Raw genomic sequence first — 19,611 nt, forward strand, 5'->3', positions numbered from 1 at the left:
CTCACTCTAGCCAGCGCAACAGAGTGAGACTCTGTCTGTCTCAAAAAAAAAAAAAAAAAAGTTTAAATTTCTCTTCTTTGCCATCAAATGTAAAACTGTCAAATCTTCCAGTTACATGGTACACTAACTAAAGGCAATATTCCTTTGTTGCCTTTGAACCTTGTTCACTGGCAAAGGCTTGAAAATACCATGTGCTCCTTTTGCACCATCAGGCACTGTGGCTAAATGCTTTGCACACATCACTTTTTATCTCAATGATCCTATGAGAAAGGCAGTATGTTATTACAGATGAGCTAACTATAACCTAGACAAGTAACTTACAGATAATGCAGTCGGGAAAACTGCAAATATTTTAACACTGGTATTATGACCCCATGTGGCCCTAACCACTTTAACATACTGTAGGATTGCTTTGGCCTTGAGAGATCCACAAGTGGGGAGTTACAAAGGATTAAGGGAATAAATTGAACTAAACAATGACTCAGAGAACAGATTCTTGATTTGGAAGCAGCTGACCTCTGGTTACTTGAAAAGAAATGCCAGCCACGGATAAGCAGTGACTAAGCATGAAAAACAGCAACATCTTGGTCTCGCATTCCTGGTACTGGCTACACGCAGCTTTTCAAAACACATTTCATGGTCTGGTCAAAGTAGAAGTTAAAAAGAAAAAAAAAGAACAAAACACATTTCATGGGATGAGTGAATGCTGTGGCTTTCAACTCCTCCTTTGTGGCTATTTTAAGTAATCTTAAACTGTCCCAAATTCCAAGTATTTCCTGCTTCATCAATCACAGTAAGATAATTAGCATTTTCTCAAGTTCCCCAATATTAGTAATGAGGCCCAAAAACAAAGCCCACAGGTAGAAATAGGAACAGAATTACCTTTTAAACATCAATAAGCCTCACCTCACCCTGAACAAATGCTTAAATACAGTGAAAGAGTGCTTGCTTTGGTAGCACATAGAGTAAAATTGGAATACATTAGTGTAAAAGAGACCTTGACACTACCGCTTGGCAAGCTTTAATATGACAGCTACAAAAGTGAAGAGGGCAGTTCATTAGACACAAAATATAAAGCAGTTTTTAGTCATCTTTTCCTTACATTTAGACAGTCATAGACATTACCCAGATTACACTGCGTATCAAATTCGACCTATTTTGGCTTAGAGAGAAATTGACACTCAACTGCTCAGGGCAACCAAAATACAGTAGTCCTCCCTTATCTGTCGGGGACACATTTCCAAGACGCCCAGATGCCTGAAACCAGACAGTACCAAACTCGTAAGTGGGTTTTTTAAATCTGATAATCAAGATGGTTACTAAGTGACTAATGGGCACACAGCATGAGTATGTGATTTATATCCCAGGTGGGACAGAGGAGGATGGCATGAAATCTCATCATACCACTCAGAACAGCAATGCAATTTAAAACTTACGAATTACTTCTGGAATTTTCCACATAATACTTTTGGACTGTGGTTGACCACAGTTGTAAATAAGGAAGTACTGTAATTATTTGGCAAGATGCAATTCTGATTGTGCTTATTTGTGGAACAATGCCTGACTACTCAATAGCCATCATCTGACCAATTCTTTCATATTTACAAAAGTTGGATACAAAATGCTATTATGCCTGAAGTCCAATCAAGAAGGGGGTATATAGATAATAACTGCTAAATTAATAACAGTAATTTTACAAATAAAAATTACAGAGTGAAGGCAATTTTAAAATATTGATGGCTACATCAGGAGAGTTAGGACAATAAAAAATGGCCATAAAATTGATTAGTAATTAAGAGGATTAAAGTATCACTGCCAAAACAGCCTCAAGAAACATGGTTCTGAATTATATAATCTGGTTCTGTGCCTATAATATAAAACATCTTTTTTATATCACTTTGAAAACGTTGAAGACAGATTAAAGAAAGTTCTAGAAAAGAGTATTACTTAAAAACAAAAACAAAACAAAAGGATAATTAGGATAATGTCTTTATTAATGACAAATTCGTTGTTCATTCCTTCCTTGCACTCCTCCTCGCTGATTTTCTGGGCACAGCTCAACTGATCCTGTCAATTAAAGGATATGATTACTCCAAAGAACGTAAGAGTAAGGATTATTAAGTTCTCAAACATAACATTATTTATCAGCATCAACCAAGTGAACTTCCTAACACCAAAGAAATCTTATCAAGGAATATGACATTAATAGCAATTAATGATTCACACACTAGTATGATTACTACTGTTGTACCACCCAGAGTCTTTCTAAAGGCCATTTAAGAGTAAGAATCATTCAACTTACCTAGATACTTTGTCAGTCTAACAACTTGTGGCTTTCCTTCTTGGCTCATGCTGTGATGTCTTGAGAACAAATATCTATCCACCTATAATTAAAAAATATTCAGCATATTTTAATTTTTAAACTGAATATTTTTTGGCATGGGTTCCAATCAGTGATTTTATTTATTTTTTCCCTGTTAAAGCTTACAAAAGACCTGATCCACACCAAGGTTATACTCTCACATTTTCTTCACATGTACTTAGGATTTTCTCTCCTACCAGTGACTAGTTACTCCTCTACCATTTACAGCTTAAGTAAAAGAGAATCATGGAGATTTTCAAAGGGTCTAAAACTGAATTTAGAGTACTGAAAAAAATAACATTTCTCCATTAATTCAAGCTTGCTTTTCTGTTCTTCTATGACTGTTAGATAACCATGCATTTTTAAAATTCTAATGTATGTTTTTGCCCACAAGGCTTGATGTTTTTTTTCCCCTATTTTTCTTAAGAGAGAGGGTCTTGCTCTGTTTTACCCAGGCTGGACTGCAGTAGCCTCATCATAGCTGGAGTACAGGAGTAGGCCACCACACCTGGCTAATTTTTCTATTTTTAGTAGAGAGATACTCATTCTTGCTCAGGCTATTTTTTTTTATTTGCCCACAATTAATCCTAATGCTTGACTTTTTTTTTTTTTTTGAGACAGGGCTTTACTCTGTCACCTGGGCTGGAGTGCAGTGGTGTATCATACAGCTCACTGCAACCTCCAACTCCTGGGCTCAAGTGATCCTCCTGCCCTCAGCCTCCTCAGTAGGTGGGACTACAGGTGTGGGCCGCTGTGCCTGGCCTGTTTTGACATTTTTATAGTAAGTATCTCGTTTTCTCTCTCACACATACACCTATTTTTCAAAATGAAAATTAATACAGGGATATATTATCTTAGAAAAGGTAAACATAAAAAAAAATTTCATCCCCACATAGCTAAATCAAATTATTTTAACCATTAAACATAAGACAAATCACACCCAAAATCCTCTAGAGGTTAAGATTACTAAGGAAACTTACTTCAAGTGAATGAGCACTCCAATTCAGCCAACATCAATCATTCTTACCTAAAGAATAATAAGAAAAAGTTAATATAAAAGACAAGGGTATAAAATAAAGGTTTGAAAATGCTAGTTAACTTCAAAATTTAAAGAGTAAAATTCCAGAGACAAAGATTGGGGGTAAGTTACAGCATAAAAAAATAGGAAGAGACTTTATGGGTGAAAAAAATCTAAAATTATTCTTACATAATGTAGTAAGTAGACACCTGAATTAGAATGAAAACTGTATCTTCTTTAAACTGTAAAAGCCTAACTTCTATTTTCACCAGTCTGAGAGCACAATGAAGTTTAACTGCAACCCAAAATATACTATCCCTTATGTGAAGGTATGTGACAACGTTTACTTCACCAAATGAATTCTAACATCAGCTATCTTTTCATATAAAGGCACATACCCTGCTCCCCATTCAAGTATGTCTTCCATTCTCAGGTGGGCTGACCACCTTCAGCAGGAATCTTCAGAGTTCCCTACCCCTTCCCACAATACACAACACTGCAGTAGTTATCCTGCAATCCTATTTTTCTCATTCTTTCCCCTGAGTTTTAGGTTAGGGCAGGAAAGCTATGCCGTACTGGGACAGCAAGGAACCGAGCTGTTCTGAGGGAGAAAACCTTCACCTTCACTACATGCCTGGCAGGGCCACAGTGCACAAAACAGAAGATCAGCCTAAACTCAAGTTCCAGGTTTTCCTTCCACCCTGTATCATTAACTGCCAAGGGTATATGAATAAGAGTTCCCTGTTGCACATGTACCATCCATAAGGGATACTATATCGTTTTGCATTCCCCCCATTCTCCAGATTATCCTGTTCTGCATCCAGCCCTCTTTTCACTCTCAAAAAAAAAATCTTTTCAGCACTGGTGTTCAAAAGCAACATTTTTATGGTTGATGGTTTACTAGCAACTGTTGAGATTTCCACAGTTGAGTCTTAAAAATTGCCAATCATTATCTAGCAGCAATGACAGATGATTAGGAGCAGTCAAATCCTCTGAGTTCTTTCCCTAATAGGCAGCCACTTGAGAACTGCACTAGCTGACAGCACTGAAACATTATCAGCTAAAGCCAAAACCAAATAAAGGCCCAGAACAAACATCCTGGCTCTCTAAAACCTGTCCAAAATCATTAAGGGAAAGGCAGTAAATGCAGGACTGTGAATCATGTCACTGCAGCTGACAATGATTAACAATAGGAGACATGCAACCCCCATTAAGGTTAAAAGTCCAAAACTAGTCACACGCATCTCTTTATTGGGGAAAAGTGAGACTATTATGCATTCTTTGTAGGTTTGCAACCTTGCATGAAGAGCACCCATTGCATTTCTTTCATCTTTGAGGAAAGCACCGGTACCTGTTCCAAGGGCCTAACAGTACGAAAACACATTCTGGCATCACACCTCTGAACTCAAGACTTCGTGTCATTAAAAAGAATAATTTTGGTTTGTAACAAGAAAAGATTATGAAATACAATGCAAGCACCTCGGTATAGCATTATTACTGAAACCCACTTAATTCCCAGCTTTTTGACTGAGTACTTTTTAAAAACCCACTGCACTAAGATTCACAATTTTAAGCTACATACAAATTAAAACTCGTAAGAATCAACTTAAGTCACAAGTTTCTCATTCTCAAGTGCAAGACTAATAATCTTGAAGCAAGCAGAATAAAGCAAAATTGACCCCGCCTCCTCCCCATGATGTTTCTGAAGTCCATATATTGTTACTAAGTACAATCTCTGAAAATTGTTACTGACTGGTAAGAAATGAACCTGACCTTTTATTTCTAAATACCCAATCACTAAACCACGGTAGCAGGCACTGGCCACCGATTTAATGGATTATGACACAGAAAATCCCCATCAGGGTTCTTTGCAATTTAGTGATACTCATTGTCACTAGTACTGAGCATTATGTTTGATCTGCATATTATAAATATGGAAGAGCTAAACTAGTCACCATTTACTCTTTCATCTAGCAGGAGAGTCAAAAGTTGTTTGCTTGAATGGACTATATAAAGTACAAACCTGTCCCCACCTATGAATTGCTTGCCAAAGAGCAAGCTATTTTTCTAGATACAAAGGAAGAAAATTCTCATAGTCATGAAGAGTTTTCACCGGCATTTATGCAAAGTAAGCCAAACTTTCTAGTTACAGAGCAGAAAGCATTATACATGAAAGTTTTTTCTCATGCATGCTAGCTAAAAACCAATTCAGAAACAAAAGTTAAGTTGAATTGAGGTCTAGAACAACAGTCGATGCAAAGGTTAAGTCCTAAGCAACAAAAGGTACTTTTGAAGACTTATGTTTTCCTGTAATTAAACATTTTGGACTATAACATTATATGCCTAAAACTAAGGGAACCAAATTCAAAATGCTACTCTGAACAATGCAGTCATCCTACAGAATACGACGAATTCTTATGATTGGGAATGATTCCCAACACGTATTCAACTGTAGGCAAGTCAATGTTCCACACCACCTTCCCCCAGGTTTAGAGAGTATAGACATATTTAGGTAAGTCACATAACTTGAACTATTCACGTTAGATTCCCACCTAAGCCCAAGTTAGTAACAACAAAGGTGTTTCCATGGAGCCCACGTTTTAAAAAATTTTAAATCACATTACCAAAAAAACTGTACTTTTAGTCTTAATTCACTCGACTTGCAGAATTGCCAAAATTGCATACTGAAATTATTGATATTGCTGACCCCTGGGCAGGTCAGTTTGCTACAACAGAGACTAATCATCACAAGCTATAGAGTCCATGTCAAGGTGCCAAAAGCACTATAGTTCCCAAGTATGGTTTGGTTCCCTCATCCCCCACACCACTGATGTGTTCCATGTTATCTTCAGTTACAAAGCAACTAAAGAAAACCACACTACTGAGTCAGAGATACCAAAGAATCAAGTTTGCACTTTTTATCTTTTATCTGAGAACTGCATTCTGCCTGACAAATTACAGCTCTAACCCCAAACCCACACAGTTTTGATAAGCTAGCTTTACCATACGAGTTTTGGTGCTGCACTGTAATTTCACTGTCAGAAGTGTGATGTCAGAATGCCCACGGAATAAAAGTACATAGCAAGTCACCAAGTTAGATTATATTGCTTGTTACCTACCTGTATGCAGTCGGCAATGAGAATCTTGGAGCAAGCAGGAATACTACATCCGGGTCCTAATGTCCATTGCCATTTGCGGTACTACGTTCCTCACAGTTACGCACTGCAGAAATGCTGGCTAAACGCAGTTATGTAGCAGGCCACTACTTTAATAGTGCATAATTGCAGTCCAAGAACACCAGAAAACATTCCGCCACAACTTAGTGGTTTGCCCAAGAGAAGCCAAGTATCTAAATTTTTATCTGCCATAATATGCCACTTATAAAAATTGCACAGGCGTAACATTACAATTTCCCAAATTGTTATGTTTATATTAGTGGTATAATATAATATCTATAGAGTGGTGGGGTTTATAGTACTTAGGAGTTTAATCAATGTTCTAAGCAAAGAGGATTATGGTTTCATTAAGTAACGTGAGCCCATAGGTTAAGCTTGTAAGATACCTATTAAAAACACTAGGGGCGGGGGGTGGTCTTGGAGAATGCAGTCTTAATTAAAGATTAGGAAGAAGTTTAAAAAACGAGTGTTCCTCTTGAAACAAAATTATGAGAGAAAGTAGAGAAGAGGAAATGGGGGCAAGTGGTTTCTTCAAATGAGAAAAATGGCTAAAATACTTCAAAATTATTGCCTTCCCTTTCCCACCCCAAGTTTCATATCGACTTTTAGGAACTACTTTATCGAGATAATTTAAGTTCACATTAAGCTAAAAACTATCATATACATTGCAAGGCTTATTGAAAGTCTATCTGAGTAAGCTTACAACCCTTGGTATGCTGTTTCAGTGATGAAAGTCAATGTCAGTTGAAACTAAGCAACATTATTTGCTAAACAACGTTTAGCAATTCTACAGCCCACAGTAAGGGTATCAAAAGCCACAACTTTCGGGAGATTATCCATTAGCATCCTTCACCACTCTTCAAAGGTACAGTACTACCAAAAGCTTATTTTAGGGGTCTGTGCCAGCATCCCTTACAAAGAAAGGCATGTAATCTGAAAAATAAACTGAAACATTAATTTTATAGGCAGATTTTCCCATTTCCCCGCCAGCCCCCACCCACACACATTCAAGTTCACCCTCGGTGGGTGTCCCATGAACACCCCTTATTTTGTTATTAGTAGAGTCCCTACTGTACAATTCAACCAAACTGTAATGGACTCCTTTCAAATCAAGACCCTTGTTTCCATACAGAAAAATCTCATGTATCACCAATTTTATAACTTGACTTGGGACATAACTTCCTCATTCATATAATTATGGTAGAACTACTTATTTCCAAGTGTGTTGGTGGACAGAAATAATGAGCACATCTTCTAATGATATTCCCTCCCTTAATTAGCACACCATGTACCTATCAGTCATACAACCAGAATTTGATGAGATGCCTTTATACTCTAGTAGAGTACTAGTGTATTATTCTGTTTCCCATGCAGAAAAGTGCTCAATTGTTTCAACAATAGGTCTCCTTTTGTACTCAGGCACAATACTAAACTTCAGCATGTTAACAAAGGTTTGATTTAGAATTTTTCTTTTGCCAATTAGCACCAAGAACAGAGGTGAAAAGGAGGAAGACACATTCTATAGTAAGAGTTCTATAATGTACAGATTTGAATGGAACATAACTAAGAACAAAGCCAAACCATTCAATTAGTTTACCTACTGTTAGGAAGTTGTTCCTCTAACATATTTACACTGGGAAATCAGGCTCCTAGCAAACTAAACAGGCAACAGTAAACCATCTACTTTAATAGTCAAAAAGTCTCTTGTTCTAATGGAAGGAGATTCAATGAAGTTGACAATTAACTGACAACACCATCGAAACATTGCAAAGCTTTATGGTGGGAAGAAGGGATATTTGTACTGTGTAGCATGAGCAACTCTCTCCAGATTTAGTGCTACATCAAAAGGAAACTATGTAAAAATAAGTTAACAAATTTACAGTAAGAACGATTATCTGCAAACCTATTTCTTATTAACAGTCACCACTAGCTCTTAGAAAAGAGGACCAATAGATTTTTATAGTCCTACAGATTTTGCCCAACACAAGTAGCACAAGGAGATGTAAAAGTTACAGAGTACAAATGTATATATAGATAAACCTACTTTATGGTTACTAAACCTTATTTTCAAGTTGAATTTCTCAGACTAAACCCCACCTTATAAATCACTTGAAGTAATACATGAAAAGGCTTCATGTTTAACAATCTTTAATTCAAATGTAAAAGTTCAATACAAGCCATTTGTAGGGCTTGGGATTTGTTCTTTTTTTAAAAAACAAGAAATGGGGAAATGCAACAAAATGATCTTTCCACTTTTCAAAAATTTTCAAGGAAAGGATAGATCATAGGGCCATAAAATATCCATTTAACCAAACCTTCTTTCACCCCCTACAATAGTCTTATACCCATTCCATAATCTTAATACATATTCCTGAATGAAGATTTACAGTTCAGCTTTGCTTACATAACCATTTAAAAATACTTAGCACCAGCTTACTTCCTATAATGCCAAATAAATCATGAAACTACTTCAATATGCATTTCTTCTTTTTAAAACAAGGGGGGGATACTTATTTGTGGAAAGCAGTATTTAGCCTCCAGATACATTTCCCAGAAATGGCATATGCCATTCAAAGGCCTAGACATTCTCATGCTTTCAAAGTGGAATACCTAGCCTAATGTGCATAGAAGCATGAATGGCAAAGTTGAAGATCAATATTATAACTATTTTTTCTATTTATTTGAAGCACAGTAAAAAAAAAATTGGTACACTTTGGAAATTCAGTGGCACAAGGTACACTGCCATAACTTGAGGGACATTATACAGTTAAAAAAAAAAAAAGGAAATAAAAAGGAAAAAAAATTCTCCCGTTTCAAACACTGCATTACATAATTTTACCTGCCCAAACAGACCATTTACAAATATTAGGTCAATAAACTGCTAACATCCATAAAAAGGTAGCTTTCTTACTAAAATGCAAGAATTTAAAAGATTGGTATCTAAACAAGAAAAGACAAAAACAAACTGGAATGAAAGCCTAGATATCACATCTAAAATCGGGGTTTTTTGTTTGGGCCTTCATACTCTTCCCTCCCTCTACCATATCCTGCTGGAGTTCCAGGCCCCATTCCTCTAGGACCCTGTCCACCCACAGGCCCCGCACCTCCCTGCCCAAAGCGCTCAGTACGCTATTGGAACAGTAATTAACAGTTCATTATATGTAGTTGATGTCCATGTGTGTTAAGTAAATATTTTAGAAGGTTCCGTAGTCAACGTTCGTCGATACAATCACCAATGAGTCGATCCACAGGTACCGGGAACATAGAAAGGAAAAAAGGGTAATTTGAAAATTAGTTTACGATAATACATGCCTTGTGGTATGTTCCCACTTGAGCCATTCTCATACACCTGTTTCAAAGAATAGATCTTCCCTGTAGTGCTAAAAAATTTAAGAATTAGTGCAGATGTGAAAATCCATTCCAAAATGAGTTCTAAGAAATTTCACATCAGATTAACCCACTGAAAGCTTGCAAATTCTCACTTTCAAGGTCTGAACAGGAAATTTAATTTCCAAGTAAGCCTAGGAAGCCCAACCAGATTCAACTCACTCAATGAAGTGACAAAGACCTACTCACCAGTTAGTGGTATGTGCTGCATAAGAAACCTTGTGCTTTTCAAGATCTTAAGACACATCTGCTAAGTTGCAGAAATCTTAAAAGGCTGTAAGTTTTAATAAAATGCTACCAGACTACAAAAAGAAAAAAGCATAAGACTAATAGATTTAGTCACTTAAGCGGCACAGTGATCAAAAAACTTGTGTTGCCATATTCTCTCACAGGTATATCACCTTCAGAGCCATCACTATATAACCAGAGACAATTATGTACACAGGACCATTTCTACATTGTTGCAAATTGACTGTAACATACTGCCCACCTTCACATCAGCCCAACTTTTCCCTTACGTCTTTGAAAAGTACACACACTTTGCTGTAATTCCACATTTTAGTTATCTCCCAAACCGCATAACACCAAGCTAAAGCGACTGCAATAAAGCAGTAACTTCATTATTCCATCTAGTTTTAGGTACTTCTAGACTTAAAATAGAAGCATATGTACCCAAACACAGAACCCTATAGGTATGCAAACACAGCAGCCTACACTGTTTTTCTAATTCCATCTAAAGTAGACCCGTTACTAAACGCATTTCTCCAAAGCAAAACTAAAATGAGAGAGTTTAACTGTTCCTACATATAATTTCAACTTTTTGTTTTACAAAATACTATAGAGCTATGTGAAAAAAACTAAACTTCAATCTTTTATTTTTGAAAAATCTTATCAATTGTAGGGTTTTTACGCATTGTACTGTTATACCACTAAGAGCTAAAAGGAAAGTTTGGGGGTTTCATGGTGATGTTATCTAAACAGTTGAGAACCCAGAAGCTACCTGTTAATCTAGAATATAGAATCTTTAATCATGGGAACATGTCAAATTAGGTTTTACAAATTTGATACATACCTATCTTTAGGAAGCATATAAACCAAAATGTTACTCACATGTTTTAAAAATTCAATTTCAAGAAAGCTAACAGTACTACATTTTACCCAACCAGCCATTTACAATTCTAACTTTAATTCTCAAAAAGCCTTAGGTAGACTTTAAATAGGTGAGGCCCTATACTAAATCCTTATGTTTCTACTTATAAAATGAATATTGTGAGCCACACACTGCAGCTCCCCTCCTTTGCCAAAAGCCTGTAGGTGAACTAATCAGATTCAATTCAGCTGTAAAAGCCCACTCTCTTAACCCACCAAAATTCAGTCCTATTACAAATTCAGGATTTGCAAAGCCCTAATGCAGCCACTCATACCAGGTTCACTTGATTGTTCTAAAGCTTCTGACAGGCTATCTATACAGTTAAAACATGATAGCATCAAGAAGTTTAAGATCAAATGCACACTATTAGTATGCTTAAAATTATTGATTTTTGCTACCCTATAGCAAAATGGAAATGTCAGTTTGTTTTAGAAGGTGTACCTACAGACAGGCCCAACAGGTGGGAAACGACGAGTCAAAACACTCAACAATTCCCTTTTCATGGGATAGAAGCCACACCAAAATATAGGTCAAAGTCCTATAAGTCACTAAAACATGCCTAAAGCTACAAACTACAAGTCTGATTCCTACTTATGGCAAATACCAGCTTAAGGAATGATAGTTTGCCATTTGATTACTCTCACTTAGATGTAGAATAGTCAGATACATTATCTAGCACCTGGAATTTAGAGTTGCCATGCACTTAGAGTTCAAAAACCTAAACCTACCATTGCCAAAGATAATTCCACATACTATTAACAGCATTGACTTCTCATTGGCAACCCATGTCTGTTTAGGTTACCACACACTGAATTCTTCTATGTTGCCAAAGTATTCCTCAATATTACAGTTACATATGACAGGGAAAACTAAGAGGTCCAGTCACCTACTTAAAAAACAAAAACAAAAACAGAAAACAAAAACCAAACACACGTAAGTCGTGAAAATGAGATTCTCCTTTGTACTACGTCCCACAGGATACATTACCATGTCGCTTCCCATCATGGAACCACTCATGGTTGCTGGTGGAACTCCAGGATTAGCTTCATAACCTATGCCACCACCACCACCTAGAGGTGGAAATTTCTGGCCTCCTGAACCATAGGGATCTAGGAAACAAAAATGGTGGTTACAAATCCACCAAAATCTTTCTTTCTAATGATATTTTAAAATTTAATTTTCATACTTACCTCCCATGTTCATTGCTCCTCCGCCACCCATTCTCATGTCTCTTTCTCTCTGAAAGAAAAATTCTTTTAATACACGTCGTATACTCGTACCAAGCATTATTGAGCATAAAGAGATTTAAGACTTAAAAAACACATGGTAAGGTTCAAAAGACAGTTTTTCATCACCTGAAGTATTTTTAAAATCAATATTCTAGAAACTAGGTTAGACTCAATTATCCAAAGACCTATAAAACTTCCTAGCCAATGAAATCTTCTGGATGATGTAAGAAGCAGAACAGATAAGTCATGCCAATCAAACATAACACAGTTGTAGAAAAAAAAAAAAGAAAAAATTAAAAAATAATGACCATGATGTGGAAATGTTATATTTCCTTAAGAGACAGGTCTCGCTCTGTTGCCCAGATTGGAGTGCAGTGGTGCTATCATAGCTCATTATAACCTGGAAATCCTGGGATCAAGTGATCCTCCCACCACAGCCTGCAGAGTAGCTAGGACTACAGGAGCAACCCACCACACCCAGCTAATTTTTCTATTTTTTTTGTAGAGATGGGGTCTAGCTCTTGCTCAGGCTGGTCTTGAATTCCTGGCCTCAAGCAATCTTCCCACCTCCGCCCGCCAAAGTGCTGAGATTACAGGCATGAGTCACTGTGCCTGCACAGAGATTTTATATTTAACTGATCAAAATTCCATTCTGGGTACCTATGAGTTCTATAGATAACTCCAATTAGATGGCAATAAAAGCTGACTTACTGGATCCATGTAACCCATTCGGCTATAACTTTCCTCTCTTTGGCGCCTCATTTGTTCTTCCATCTCACGTTGACGAATCATCATCTCTTCCTCCCTTCTACGTCGTTCCTCTTCTTGCCTGGAAATATCGAACAGGCATATAAACCAAAGTGTTATCTACATTTTGTAAAACTCAATTTGAAGAAAGCTAGTACTTTGCCTAAGAACCTTAGAAAGTCCAGGTTAGAGCCAAAAAACACAAAGGCCTAGAGAACAAGCCTAGGGACACAGCACTGAAGACATGCTAGCCAAGAAAACAAGCTTTATTAATGAAAATCTTACACTCTCCATTACGAGTGTTAAACACAACTTTTTAATCTCTATGTCATCTAACCCACTTACAAAATTAAGAATATTTTTTCCTAAACCTTAGAAAATGGTTGTACAGGCCAGGCACAGTGGCTCACACCTATAATCCTAGCACTCTTAAGAGTGCCAAGGCAAGGGGATCCCTTGCAGTCAGTTGTTCAAGACCAGCCTGAACAAGAGTGAGACCCCATCTCTACTAAAAATGAAAAAATTTAGCCAGGTAAAGTGGCCCGTGCCTCTAGTCCCAGCTACTTGGGAGGCTAAGGCAGGACGACCACTTGAGCCCAGGAGTTTAACGTTGCAGTGAGCTATGACGATGCCACTGCACTCAAGCAGGGGTGAGCGAGTGAGACTGTCTCCAAAAAAAAAAAAAAAAAAAAGAAAGAAAGAAAGATTGTACAGAAGTGAAGGCTTAGTTTAATAAAGTTTTACCTCAATTGCATTTCTTTACGTTTCTGCATTTCTTGATTGTGAAGTTCTTCCATTCGTCTTAACTCTTCCTGTCGTCTCATGAGATCTGAACATTGGAAAATAATATTTTAAATTCATGTTAATGAGGCTCCAAAAAGTTCAAAAAGCAATTAACCCTATCAGTGAAGTTCACACAAAGGACTTTTTACCTTGGCGCAAAAGATTTGCCTGATGTTCATGATAAGCATCTTCCATTTCACTTTCCAATTTGTCTTTTGCATCTTTCATGTTTTTTTCAACTTGTTCCCTTTGCTGTTTTTCCATTTCATCCAAGGACTTCCATCGCTGAGAATATTCATACTCAAATGTGCCATGCTGAGCAAAACGAGGAGGAGTTTCTCTCTCCCTAACAATATACAAATTTTAAACATGAATCAATTTGTGAATGCATACCAGAAATACTACCTGATCCCCCTAAAAATACTGGTCTTTTTCCTGGTCTGTCACTTATAAGGAATCCAAAAGGGAAAGAGTATCTTCAGTCATACAAAAATATCTTCACAGCAAAAATACTCGGAGAATGATACAGTAACAGAGAATTATGGGCTCTGGAAACAAAATTTACCTTCCTTATTTCCTATTCTGTCCTCCTCTAGCCAAATTCCTTACCAACGCTTATTTTTTCTATCCTTAAAAATGCACTTCATGTCAACTGTTACAAAGATAGAATTGCAGTTAACGTATCTACCTCAGAAACAAACAGGTTATTTGAAAAAAAGCTTCAAAATCTCTATGACTTTGAGCCTTAGATTTTTTATGAATATCCATACCAAGGCATTTTGTGTATTTTAAACAAAATTGGAAAATTACTGTAGCAAGTTCTCTTTTACAGTGAAATTTAAACAAGCTGCCAAAAAGTTTAATCAATCTTACTTTTGATACATTGGATTCTTCTGTGCAAGTTTTTCAGGAAGACCATCTTCATCGTCTAATTGTTCAAGTGGTTCCACAATAACTGGACGGGGAGTTCTATTAACAAAGAAGATCAAATTCCATCTTAACTTTGTTCCAGTTTTACTTTAACCTTCTCATTTAAGTTAATAAATAAAAATTACAATAAAAACAAAAGACAACTTACGTTGTCAGTAAGAAAACACCTTCACTGCATCGTTCAAATGCTTTTCTTGCTGCTGGTTTAGAAGCAAATTCAACAATGCCTTTCCCTGTAGATCTTCCACGATCATCCACAATTACAACAGCCCTTTCAATAGGACCAAACTGGCTAAAAGCTTCTTCCAACAGTTCATTGGAAACGTAAGGTGAAAGATTACGAACAGAAAGGGCAGCAGCATGTGTGGCAAATCGAACACGAAGCTGTCTACCTCTCATGGGTGTATCATCAAGTTCAGCTTTGGCAATTTCTGCCAAGGCTCTAGACTCCTGTAAGTATCAGAAACACTCATGTTAAGGACATCAAAATTGGTTAATGCCCACTCTCAAACTGTCCCAAGCCTAATTCCTCCCCCTATTCAGTTTCCAGCTCAGTTCAAACATTGTCTTCAGGCAGCCCTCCCTGACACCTTTAATTTCAGGGAAGTTAAAGGCTTTAATCCATCCCACCTCCCCTTTCTTCTTAGGTATCAACAATTATGCATTATATGGCACTTTTAAGACGATGAAATTTTTAAAGATTAACTTATTCTCTCTGGTTTAAAACCAAGCCTTCAGCATTTGTGGCAAAAAAAAAAAAAAAAAAAAAAAAACCCCGCCTGAAAAACTTCTCCCCTTTTAATTCTAAATAAAATTCAATAATTACACTCACAAGTTTAATAAATCCAAATCCTTTGCCTTTGTTGATAAAAACTTCTCCTGGTTCTCCATATTTAGCAAATAGTCTTTTGAATTCATCCTCTGTGATATCAGCCGGTAGATTCCCAACAAACAAACGACAGCGCTGTGTGTAAGTTTTCTCTCCAGGCCTCCTCAAGAGAGACAAGTTGGCTTTAAACCCCTAACGAAAAAAAAAAAGCAAGGAAATCTTCAGACACCGGTTACCTCTCCAAGTACTAAAAACCCCAAAATAATTTATGTTTTTCCGAAACTCAATGTGTTGTCAGTTGATTTTCTATTCCACTTAGTCAAAATCAAGGTTTTCCCGTACTTGAAATTTCCGATATGATCACTATCCTATCATCAAAAAGGGAGCCTGATTATCCAGAATGCTCTTGAGAACAGACACACACATTTCCCCAAAGCGCAGATCACGCCAGATACGCTATGCTGAGTGTACCTGACAAACCGAAATCGTAATACAGACAAAAATCAAAATAGCGGTCAGGGAAATGGGAAAAAAACACAAAGTCTAAATCCTGTCGTCCCCCGCACGACGTGTGCCTACTAAGACAGGAGCCGCCCGGTTCTTGCTAACCCGGCACTTCACGCTCTGCACTACCCCGGCTGCAGGGATCGGCTACCTCCCACAAGGCCCAACACCGCTGCTCCGCGCTTCCTTCTGAAAGGCCACCCTCCCCTCGTTTTCCGCCAGCCAAGAGACCAAGAGCCAGGCGCCGCGGCGGCCAATCCCAGGCCGACTAGCTGCCCCGCGCCGCCGCCCCGCCCCGCAGGCCGCCCCGCCTCCGCGGCCCGCGCGCGCAGGCGCCCCTTCCGACAGCAGACAAAATGGAGGCCCTGGCGCGGGGCGGGGGCGAGGAGGGGGCCGCCGCCATCTTAGGGGAGCCGACGCGTCGCTCTCGGTTACACTCACCTCCGAGTCCGAGATCTTCTCCTCGCTGCGGCCGCCGGGCCCGCCAGGCGGGGGCCCTTGGTGGTGCTGCTGGTGGTAGGGCGGGTGATGCTGGCGGCCCCCACGGGGCTCTCCACCGCCTCGGTGCGGCGGCTTAGGGTGGCCGCCAGGAGTGCTCAGGCCTGGGCCTCCACCGGGCTTCGGCCCGCCAGGCATTTTGCCGCCCTTGGGGCCTCCAGGGCCGGGGCCCTGCTTAGGCCCCGGGCCCGGACCCGGGCCCCCTGCAGGTGGAGGCGGCGGGCCCCCCGCCTGAGGAGGAGTGGTCGGGACCCCGCTGCTTGGTGGAGCCGGTGGAGGCGCCCCCGGGGGAGCAGAGGTGACGGCGGGCGGCGGGGTCGGGGTGGGGCCTGGTCCTGGCCCTGGCGGGGCCCCGGAGGTCGGGGGAGTGGCAGGCGGGGCCGAGCTGGAGGCCGGCGGCGCGGTGCTTACGACCGGAGCGGGGCCTGGTCCCTGAGGAACTACGGGCTTGGATGCGTCCGGCGGCGGCGGCGGCGGCGGCTGCTGATGCGGCTGTGGGTGCGGCGGCGGCTGATGTGGTGGTGGCTGCTGTGGCGGAGGTTGCTGCGGTGGTGGTTGCTGCTGCTGTTGGTGCGGAGGCGGTGGCGGGATCGGAGGCTTAGGGCCGCCCTGGCCGGGGCCGGGACCCATGGGGCCGCGGTTCTGACTGAGGCCCATGCCGGGCGGCGGTGAGCGGAAGTCGTGGAGGCCTCCGCGGCCGCCGCCTCCTCCGCGCCGGTGGAAGCCGCCACCGCCACCGCCGCGACTCCGGAACCGATCCCGAGACATGTCTGTGGTCAAGGGGCGGTCGAGGCAGAACCGAAGAAGACGCTCAGGGAACGTGGAGGCCACCTTGCTTCACACAAAATGGCGGATGACACAGGCGGCGCGCCGCCTTTGTCCTCTCCTTATATAGGCCAGCTGGCACGGCCCCGCCTACTCCTCGATGGACAGCCCCAGTAGCCAATTGCAATTACAGTGCTTGAGGACTTTAGGTTGCGAACCGCTAATCTTTCCTATTGGCTCTTGGATGAGGGGCGGGAGGCATGGAGGGGCTGAAGTTTCCAGTTGGCCAATGAGCGGAGAAGGCGTAGGCTGTAGGCCACTATGATTTGCTAGGAGAAATTTGAATGGGTATAGAGCAATTTTCCCGTGAAAGCAAATGTCAGGGTCCTGTCAGTTCCTGGGGGAGGTGTTGCTGGGCTCTTTCTTTCCCGTTTGCCCCTAGGGCAATCTACTGATATCCTTACCTAGAAAAACAGAGATTCTCCGGTTCAAAGTCATAAATTAAGTACCTACTGTTTGCCCTACCTCGTGCTGGGCCAATAAAATTAGAGAAGTAAAATCTTACCGATTTCACACACACACACACACACACACACACACACACACACACACACACACACACTCTTGATGATTTCATTTTGGAACTTCATAGCAATAGAGGTATGTTGTAGCAGTATAAACTTTGTAATAGGCTCAAGTGGGTGGGCTCTTTGTTCAAAAAAAAAAAAAGACTCATCTGGAAAGCCGAAAGAAAAAGAAAAAAAAAAGAGAGCCCTTGGTTTTGTGTGTGTGTGTGTGTGTGTGTGTGTGTGTACACTAATAATTTACGAACACAAATCACAGGAGAAATATAAATATTTCTTAATTCCAGCCTGGCGCGGTGGGTAACGCCTGTAATCCCAGCATTCTGGGAGGCCGAGTCAAGAGGATCGTTTGAGCTCAGGAGTTTGAGACCAGCCTTAGCAAGAACCAGACCCCATCTCTACTAAAAATAGAAAGAAATTAGCTGAACAACTAAAAACATATAGAAAAAATTAGCCGGGCATGGTGTGGCACATGCCTGGAGTCCCAGCTACTCGGGAGGCTGAGGCAGTAGGATCGCTTGAGCCCAGGTGTTTGAGGTTGCTGTGAGCTAGGCTGATGCCACGGCACTCTAGCCCGGGCAACAGAGTGAGACTCTGTCTCAAAAAAAAGAAAAGAAATATAAATATTTCTTAATTCCAACACCACTCAACACTTTATGAACAGACTAAGGCACTTAAAAATTATAATATTGAAATATCTAAATGGCACCAACCAATTGGCAGCATCCTTAGTTCAAAATCTCAGTTTCTTTAAAGTCCCCAGAACTTTTGGTGGATCATTCCTCCCTCAACATCACCTCATGGCTTATTGTCTTCACTTCCACTTCTACTTCTCTTCTTCATTCAACATCCACACGGATGACCCACTCATCACCCTGTCGGTTCCTTACCTCGTCACTTCCAGCAACCTTTCCTTCTATCTATATCAGCTATCCACTCTCCCACCCTCCCTCCATCATGGTCATCCCTGTGTTTGCTATTGCCAGTAACTACATCTCTCTAAAATCTCTAAGCACCCCTCTCACTGGTCATCCTTTCTTTTCCTTCTGGTTCACTTACCATAGTAACTTCACGATTCTTTGAGCTCATCAAAACCTCCAAAGCATTAAATGTATTATTTTTTCACTATATCTCAGATTCTTATATTCGTAACCTGCCCCACCCAGTTTAGATGTTATGATTGCCTACAAAAACAACTCTTATTTTTCTCTTTTTTCATTATACTCATTTGATAAAACCCCAACTCTAAGTCGAATCCATCAATTCACCTTCTCTAACAGAGACTGAAGCTTTCACTTGAAATTCTTGACCACAAACCTAAAAAGGGCGTTAGATTTTGCCTGGTAGGCTTATTGAATTTCCCTAGTAAGTTCACTTTTCCACTTCTAGAAATAGTTTATTTCATGCTTTCTCTCTTCAAACTCCTGTACTTTCTGATTGCCCACCCTATAACTAGTGACCTCATATTTCTTTGCAAAAATAAAAATCACCAGAAAGAAACATCCTCATCCAGTTAGAAAGCCCCAAGTCTGCTTGCATTTGCTTCGTTTTTTCCACCTTCCTTCTTGATGCTATGAAAGATGTATCTTTACCCCTATTAAAGCACAAACCCTTGCCTTGTGCTATGGATCCCGCCCCCTCAAGCCTTC

General features: G+C 40.1%; 1 protein-coding gene across 2 annotated transcripts; it reads right to left on the reverse strand.

Moving 5' to 3' along the window:
* Window positions 1–1,973: 1,973 nt before the first annotated feature.
* Window positions 1,974–17,471, reverse strand: SFPQ (splicing factor proline/glutamine-rich). Of its 2 annotated transcripts, XM_012642324.1 has the most exons (13): window positions 16,557–17,471; window positions 15,615–15,803; window positions 14,931–15,232; window positions 14,726–14,821; window positions 14,002–14,198; window positions 13,814–13,898; window positions 13,034–13,151; window positions 12,284–12,332; window positions 12,081–12,202; window positions 6,500–9,685; window positions 3,343–3,389; window positions 2,303–2,384; window positions 1,974–2,067 (listed from the first exon to the last, which is right to left on the reverse strand). In XM_012642324.1, exons 1-10 carry the CDS (start codon window positions 17,379–17,381, stop codon window positions 9,548–9,550), a joined length of 2,121 nt encoding a protein of 706 aa, XP_012497778.1. In that variant the 5' UTR covers window positions 17,382–17,471; the 3' UTR covers window positions 1,974–2,067; window positions 2,303–2,384; window positions 3,343–3,389; window positions 6,500–9,547. The 2 variants fall into 2 exon arrangements, with proteins under 2 accessions (XP_012497778.1, XP_012497779.1); XM_012642325.1 differs by lacking the exon at window positions 6,500–9,685.
* Window positions 17,472–19,611: the final 2,140 nt, after the last annotated feature.

This window comes from Propithecus coquereli, unplaced genomic scaffold (genome assembly GCF_000956105.1).
Source record: "Propithecus coquereli isolate 6110/MARCELLA unplaced genomic scaffold, Pcoq_1.0 Scaffold178, whole genome shotgun sequence".
Lineage (NCBI taxonomy): Eukaryota > Metazoa > Chordata > Mammalia > Primates > Indriidae > Propithecus > Propithecus coquereli.

Bases quoted from the DNA above. Each gene is read 5' to 3' on its own strand.
- SFPQ (XM_012642324.1), bottom strand. From the start codon at position 17,381: ATGTCTCGGGATCGGTTCCGGAGTCGCGGCGGTGGCGGTGGCGGCTTC. The intron at 15,233-15,614 runs GTGAGTGTAATT...TGATACTTACAG, and splicing joins GATTTGGATTTATTAAACTT to GAGTCTAGAGCCTTGGCAGA. The intron at 14,199-14,725 runs GTAAGATTGATT...GTATATTGTTAG, and splicing joins AAGAATCCAATGTATCAAAA to GGAGAGAGAAACTCCTCCTC.